This window comes from Teleopsis dalmanni, chromosome 1 (assembly GCF_002237135.1).
Source record: "Teleopsis dalmanni isolate 2A chromosome 1, ASM223713v2, whole genome shotgun sequence".
NCBI classification, from domain to species: domain Eukaryota; kingdom Metazoa; phylum Arthropoda; class Insecta; order Diptera; family Diopsidae; genus Teleopsis; species Teleopsis dalmanni.
Window position 1 is genome coordinate 165,624,722 of NC_051846.1, and position 8,696 is coordinate 165,633,417.

Below are 8,696 nucleotides of genomic sequence, written 5' to 3' on the forward strand. Positions count from 1 at the left end.
TGGTAAGAAAAGTTAACCGAAAGACTTTTAACCTTGCATTGACTATGGTAAATATAGGCAGATTACAAAGAAGGTGCCACAGGGATTCCAAGAATTATTTTCAGAAGCATGTGTATCCATTTCAGCTAAGAAGATGTTTTTGTAAAAACTGGTAGCAATCTGTTATGATAGTTTCTATTATTATTTGAAAACTATAATTTATTTTAGGAATGCCAACTGTAGAGTATCAAAATCAAAGTATTGAAATATTTTCACAATTCTTACTATTTTCACTTGTTCACATTGCGCTTAAAGTAATGCACTTATATAGTAGATTCTTTTTGTTCAGAATGTGTAACCGGTTTCAACTGATGACGTATAGTAATTAAAACAAACTCAATCGTAAGAGTATTAACAATTTATTAAAAAAAAAAAATTATTTATAGTATTGCCTATAGAGATTTGCAAAACCGGATTAAAATATATTTTACATGACATTGATATAAATTGCCGTTCTATATAAGCTGATGAACCTGCATGGGCTCACGTTTCATTTTTCAGCATCTTTACAGATTGTCATTTTTGTTATTATATATATATGTAAGAAATATTACCATTTAGTTTATTACAAAAAAATATTTAAAGTTATATTGTTATATTGTTATTTTTTTCAAAGACCTTTAAATATATAATATATATTGAAGTAATATATGTATACCTAACAGATTTCAAGCTCCTAAAGAATAGTTGATAATGTATTTATTAGCATAACTCTCATTAACGCTTATCTCATTTTATGTGGCTTATAACAATGTTTAAACAATTATTTTTTCTTTTTTTGCTCTAAGTCCGATAATATTTACTTAACATTAACAATATGCAGTTGCAAAATTACGTTGACTTAAACTGCAATATTGTTTACTTTGATATACATTTAGACATACATACTTATGCATATATTATTAATTTTTAACTATTAAAAGAAAAAAACGAAAAAATATTTAAGACTGTAGGCAACTATTTCTCGACACCTCAGCTCCAAATATATAATTTTCAATTCTTTTATTCTTTGACAATATATATTTAATAATTATGAAAAAATTGGTAATTAATAAAAAAAATTAAATGTAATTAAAAGATGGCATCTACTTTCAACATGGTTTACTTAGACACCAATATGTAGGTAATCTTTAAGACATCACAATAGGTCATAAATATCCTAAAGTGGAAGTGCTCATAGCTATATCGGTACTCGGGCTACTGAAACATCTATATGTAGGTCACCTTTAAGGCATCACAATGTACCAAAAATATTCTAAAGTAGAAGTACTGATAGTTGTATCGGTAATCGATTTCTTAACCTAACCTAATTAGGCACTAATAAGTGTGACCGTTATAATAACAAAAAAAAATTTAAACACTTTAGCTGAATGAAAAATTTTAAATAGAACCCTGATTCAAATCTGGGAACCACTAAGTAATTTTAAATAAATGGAACATGCCATTCAGAAAATCTTTGGATATAACGGATAGCCTTTTTGGGAAACGAGAATCAATAGTGAATTATTGATTTCTTATGAGAAATTTATTTAGGTAAATATAAAAATATTTAGATTAGTGCTACATTCTATTTCAACATGTTCCACAGGTCCGATTCCAATTAGACCTACTTCGAAATCCAATCAGTGTCTTTTTAATTAGTTTTCACTACAGATATGAGCAACATTATCATTTGTAAAATCAGTCATCGTTGATTTTTTGGTTGCAGTAACAGGCAATCAGATAACTTCCTTAAACCTCGATTGGAGATTTTTAGCCATTTTGCTACCACATTACTCGCACGAACTCCTAATATAGAAGAGTATAGTCTAAATCCATACCGACGAATTTAGATAATTTAGTAGGTCTTTTATCTTTACCGATTAACAGTCTAATAAACTGTCAAAGAAGTATCTTCCTAAAAATCTATTTTTGCTGGATGCCAACATGTTCCACAGGTCTGATTCTAATGAGACCTACTTCGAAATCCAATCAGTATCTTTTCAATTAGTTTTCACTACAGAAATGATCAACATTATCACTTGTAAAATCAGTCATCGTTGATTGTTTGGTTGCAGTGACAGGCCATCAGTTGACTTCCTTGTACCTCGGTTGAAGATTTTAAGCCGTTTCTCTACCACATTACTCGCTCGAACTCCTTATATAGAAGAGTATTTTTTAGATAATTTAGTATGTCTTTCACCGATTAACAGTCTAATAAACTGTCAAAGAAGTATCTTACTAAAAATCTATTTCTTCTGGATGCCAAAGCCGGGCATTCACAGAGAAAATGTCATCGTATTGGTGAATATTTCTATTAAAAAGGGAAAAGGATAAGTCAGAAACCAAATCGATTATTTAAGTTTATAATAGATGAATGTTATGATTTAATTGGTTTAATTTATAAATTTAGGTGTTAATATAATAATATTAATTATGAATAACGATCGGATTTATATATCTTAATATACTTTTTAATTTAATGGATTTCAAAAGAATGATGAAAAAGATGAAGAAAAAGAAATTCAGCGCTCAGAAATTGATTCAATAATCTAAATAGATATACTCGATATGTTGAATCTCAAACGGGGTAAGGTTTAAGGAACTGAAGTTCTTTTTGAAATAAAACGGATGATTCCATGCATACATATGTCTATTCATTAGTAATGCATCACCCGGAAATTAATTTTTTTACGGGCCTCTACATTGAGTGTGTAAATAGGATCATATTTTATAACCTTTGTTTAAGTTTTTAATAGACGTGCCCATTGTTTTGTTATTTCAGAAGAAATTATGAATAATATTGCAATTATCAGTGATTAAATAAAAATTTCCTTTATATGAAATTTTATACTTTTAATTCCGAAAATGTTTCCATAACTGGGAGCACTCACTTAGTCATCTTCAGGTCAGTTCCTACATTTTTTTAATTGTGTTTAAAATTTTGATTTAACCTGAATTAACCCTGAATAAACAAAAGTTCAGAAAACTCATGTAACCATAAAATCTGATACTTCATCTTAAACATTATATACTATTACATAGTATTTAATATACATTCACTACAAACATGTATATGTGAACTAAATATTTATATATATATAATAAATAAATAACATTACATACTATTTTAATTACTTACATTGTTTATTGTTTATAAATCAAAATGTTATACATACATATATATGTATATAAAAGTGTAAAAATCCAAACCCACATTTTTGGTAGCCCCAATAAAATTTTCTGACTCAGCTTTTCAGATAATTACTGAATTTTCTTCAGTAAATCGTGACGTCAAAATTAGGTGAACCAATAAAATAAAATTAGAATAGCAAAAAATTCATACGACATTGAATTGCTTCCTCTGATATTATTTTCATTTAATTTTTTTATTTGCGAATAAACTCCAGCATGTAATATTAATAATAGATAGTGAATCTTATCTCTAAAACTTTATTACTACGAAAAAAAAAAAATCTCAGCACCTCTCTCTCAGATCGTATAATTATTCCATAAGCAGAGAAGAAATACATAACATATTTAGCTTGAATCTATTTTTGTTATAAAATAATCTATGCAAAATTATTGGATTAAGATAAGTGCTTATTTTACATTAGGGTACTATACTATAATAACACCTTATCTTGTACATAGAATTTTTATCAGATATCCGATGCTTTTTCTATTTTTTGGTATTTGTGAAGAAGTTAGTATATTTTATCTTTATTTTAATATATGTATATCACATTTTCTTATTATTAGTTAGTAATTTCATACAATTAATTAATATTATTGTTATTGGATTTCACAATAGACATTGTCTTATCGACTGTCCGAGGATAGCATCATTAGCATCACTAGATAACTACACAAACATACTTAGCAGACACAAATACTGAAATAATTTAGTCTTTATGTTAAGAATGAATATTATTACTCAAACACAGACGCTGCACAAGAGATTTGGAGATTTCCAGTCTTTAAGACTAGCAAAATGCATTGAAGACATTTTACTCATTTGTCAGAAATTGTCTTTAAAGTCTATTTTACATTGGAATCGTTCAGTTTTTAGGTATTTCTTCATATCTGGATGCCTTTGATAATGAATCGATCAATTTCTAAAAAGGTATTTATGCTTCATTACTTGGATATATGTCTCTAATTTCTTGATACTAAAAATTGGGTATATGTGACCCAATGTTACAATATCAAGACACATAGTATAATATGGTTTGATTATGGTATTCTAAAACCAGGTGATAAACTGATACTTAAAGTATAGCAAAATGGCTCCAGACTGCGGAATAAATGCCAACACGTAGTTTAACTGGACTTAGGAATTATAAACATCCGTAATTACGAGAATAATAACGTTTTAGTTGAACAAAACCCCTATTTAAATGTGTAGCTCGACTATAACCTTCCTCATATTCCACATTTTAATATAAATAGATATTAAACGTCCGCTTTGACGAAAGAAATTAAGTTCTAAATATTAACTATTGTTTCAAAAAAGAAGTTTTCGTCAAACAGTAGTGAATTGCAACAACAAAAATTTTTATTTTTTTAATTAATTGAATTTTTAGCTGACCATACAGCTATTTCGAATATTTCCAAATATCTATCGTCAGTTGTTTTGGAATAATTTCTTATATTTAATTATTTGTTAATAATTTTTTGAGACTCTAAGTACCAAGGACTCGGTTTTTTTTTGCAATTAATTTGACACCAAATAAACAACAGACCTCCGATATCTTTTTGTCTTTCTTAAGAATGTAGTAGCCAAAATGTTCTCATATCCCAATACACATACCGATTTAAGCTCTATTGATTTTTGGGTATGACCCATTGACCCACCCACTCATTATCCATTCCTAATCCCCAAACAACCTATATTCTTCTCAGTTACACCTTACTTACTCCTAACTGATATATTGGTATTTTGTGATTCCTTTCATCTTTCCAATAATATAGATTCCCACGGGTGACAACAATAAAGTCCTATCCATGTCACTACTTTTCTTTTATTGACATCTGTGCTTGGCTCAACAATATCTCCGCGTTTTTTTGCATGATTATATTTAAAATTTTTTAAATGCTCAATTGCAATAGACGTATTCATTTTCTTCCATTATTTTCGTCAGCAAATCCTGCCTATTCTATTTCTTTTTTACCAACAGATTGATTTGATACTATAGAATCCATGCAATTACTTCTTCTGATAATTCTAAACACAATAATGTTGTATGATAAAAATATAAAATGTGTAATTCTAATTATTGCAAACGGCATAAAAATGAGATATTAAAGGCATTCTTATTGGATATTTTGGATACAAGTGCATCCCTTTCTGATGATTTGCAGAAGAGAGATTTCCACTTGACTGTTAGTCATTGATCAAGCACTTATGCGTAGTTGCTTTTATAACGATTTTCAAAAGAGATTTCCACTTGTCTGATGGTTATTAATATATATATACATATATGTATATAAAATGTTTCTTATTTTTACAAAATATCAATTAATTATACTTCACACTATAAAATTTTTTTTAAACACCTTTATGACTGCAACACCAAATTATTTATGTGGTGTTGTGTTGCTGGAATATGATACACACTTAATTTTAAATTCTTATAATTTTAATTTTTAATTAAACATAAAATTAATTTATTTAATAATGTACAAAGACTTTAATTTATAATATATTTCAATATAAACTATTTGTGCTGTTTAAATTTAATTGCCTCTTAACTTCGCCTAAAGTAACGATTTTCTTTAATTTCAATCAAGTGCATTTTTTATTTTTTACATACTTTTTTATTTTATGAAACTAAAACTAACTTTTTACAAGAATTAAATAAAGTCGCTTCTGCGGCATTTACAAAAACATTTTGTATTAAATTATGATTAGTATTGTTACTATTTTACTAAATTTTCAAAGAAATATTCTTGACTTATGCATTTTAACAGAAAATTGTTAAAAATGTTGATTTCTGTCAATTTTTCTTTTTGTTAACGATTTATTATTAATATTGATTGATCCATTGAACAATAAGAATATTGTAATGAGTTAGTAAGATGAAGATTTTTATAAAACAGAGTATACTTTAATGCAAATATTTATTTCGATATTGGAGACTCTTAGTAAAATCTGAAAAATAAAAGAATATTTTAGCAAAAATATTTTAAATTAAATGTTAAGCGCAATATTTACCTTTATTTCTTTAATGATGACATAGTAAGAAAAGAACCTCCAATTAAATTAAATTTTGAAAGAAAAATTTATGAAATTCAGTCTGTGCTACCAGCAGCCTGGCGCAGCAATACGTATATCTTCTCCTTTATCCATTCCTTATTGTATGGCGCATAAGTATTTGTTGACTTTTGATACACAAGGCAGCTTATATCTGCCAACTGATCCACGAAGTCAAACAACTGACTAATATCATAAGTAATGGTGGGGGTGTTTGGATTACGACGCTTGAGGTGTTCTTCATAGATTTTACAAACACCTTCCATGCACTCATTAACCGATTCGTAGTCACTGTACGTGCGCGTCTCTGGTCGACCGCCAGGTTGAACCAACAAAATTGTATGAGACATACTGGGCAGTGTATAATAAACTATTTAAAGAAAAAATACACAAGTAAATTATTATATTTTTTTCGTTTTAATACAAGCGCGATTATTAACTGAACTTACTACAAAACTTTTTATTTATTGCTGCTTTTGACAAATGGCAGCGTTGTTATGGGGAAATTTTGTTCCGCACAAATTTATATTTTAATTCTGAAAAATATGTATTATTTTATTAAACATAAAACACAAATTTATTTGTAATATTTTATATACTATTTATTTTACGTATTTTATACATAAAAAATAAAACTTTATTTGTCACTAACCAAATTATTTTAATAAATGCTACTTGGTTTTATTTCTGTCGGCTTTTTTATGCCGCACAACTCCTTTGGTTTCCTTTTCACTAATAGCACTTGTTCGCTTATCATTAGCTATCTCACTTTTTGACAGCTGTCGTATGTTCAGTGCATGACAGTAGCTGTGAACTAAATGTCTAAATATAATCGATAAATATAAGGAATTGCATATGATTACTTAATGTTTCAATTCAAAAATAAAAACTGTTATTATAAAATGAAGTTCAATTACAAAAAGTATTATAATGCAAAGTTCAAAATAATTTTATATATATTAAACACTTTTTAAAAACGATTTCGTTTTTAATCATGAAAGTATTAATTATTTTTCTAGCACTTTTTAATAACAGATTTTTAAAAACACATCGTTGATAATGCCAAAGTACAATTGCGAAATAGTACTCGTTCCATAAAGATGCTTAAATTAAAAATAAACTATGTTTAATATTTAATTTAATATTTATTTAAAGTTGTATATTTAATAATAGGTTTGTTTCACAAGCTGCTCGTAGCAAAACTCAAATAAAACATAACTAAAGTACAAACTGAGAGTGTAACACAAATAAAGTGCTAAATTACGCTCTTTACACAGATTTTCATGGCACACCTTTGTGTAAAATCTGGTGTAAATACCAGTGCCGTGCAAATAAACTATACAAAAATTTAAATTCAAATCAAAACACCTGATTCACATATCAATTCAAATTTTTCTTGAAAAACGCTTTCTCAGATGCTCTCATTTATTCGAAAAACTATTGGTGGAACTCACTTGTGTATATACAGTGTTACTCGAAGTTACTACGAGTGTCTCGTGGAACAGATCTAGTACTCGATTGTTACACTACATTTAAATATTTATCTTTGTTATATTCAAGTCAAATAATTTCAATTATTGTTGAGTTGGTATCTACAATAATATATCTATTATCTATTGTTAGCATTGTTTATTATATTGATTATGTTATTCAATTGCCTTCATATATATATTTATTGTACATATTTATATATATTATTGTATATTAGTTACAAATTTGCAGTTCAATGGACGTAACCGAAACAGTGATCCAATTAATTTAATATGTTTTTTTATATTATTTATTACAAATCACGATTCTGATTCTCTTTTTCTTATATTCGACTCTATTCGATTCATAAAAACAGCTGACAGCACTCATAATGATTTATATTCTATTCATATGATATTTATGAATACCGACATTCGACACAAAAGTGATGCGAATGATTTATGAATTATTCATGAGTATTATATTACAGTCATATATCACTCGTCTGTTCAAATCACAGTAAAATTTATATTACTAGAGATTTATTTATATCTCTAGATATTTTGTCAGAATAGTAAGATTACCCTAAAATTAATTACGGTTTTTTTATGACTTGACAAACACAGTGTGATTTGATATTCGATATATGTACTTATGAAAAATATAAATTCGTACTAAACCACTTATGTATTGGATATTTTTGAAATTGTTTGATTGGGTAATATACTTTGACAGATCGAGCGTAAATGTAGATTGAATCCAAATTTACCAATGAAAAACTACTTAAGCTACCAATTTTGAACTAAATACCCTAAGCGACAGTAGACAATTTACTGATTTTGAATTCCCACATTTGTTGTTGTATTGAAAAAAAATATTGATATAAAAATATTAAAATACTGAAAGCAACAACATATATGTGGATCGATGATCATTTGATTGTTTTCATAGC

General features: G+C 27.3%; 1 protein-coding gene across 1 annotated transcript; it reads right to left on the minus strand.

Moving 5' to 3' along the window:
• Positions 1 to 5,829: 5,829 nt before the first annotated feature.
• On the minus strand, positions 5,830 to 7,039 carry LOC119669425 (enhancer of rudimentary homolog). Its single transcript, XM_038079318.1, has 4 exons — positions 6,927 to 7,039; positions 6,724 to 6,810; positions 6,236 to 6,644; positions 5,830 to 6,172 (listed from the first exon to the last, which is right to left on the minus strand). Exon 3 carries the CDS (start codon positions 6,622 to 6,624, stop codon positions 6,313 to 6,315), a length of 312 nt encoding a protein of 103 aa, XP_037935246.1. The 5' UTR covers positions 6,625 to 6,644; positions 6,724 to 6,810; positions 6,927 to 7,039; the 3' UTR covers positions 5,830 to 6,172; positions 6,236 to 6,312.
• Positions 7,040 to 8,696: the final 1,657 nt, after the last annotated feature.

Bases quoted from the DNA above. Each gene is read 5' to 3' on its own strand.
- LOC119669425 (XM_038079318.1), bottom strand. From the start codon at position 6,624: ATGTCTCATACAATTTTGTTGGTTCAACCTGGCGGTCGACCAGAGACG.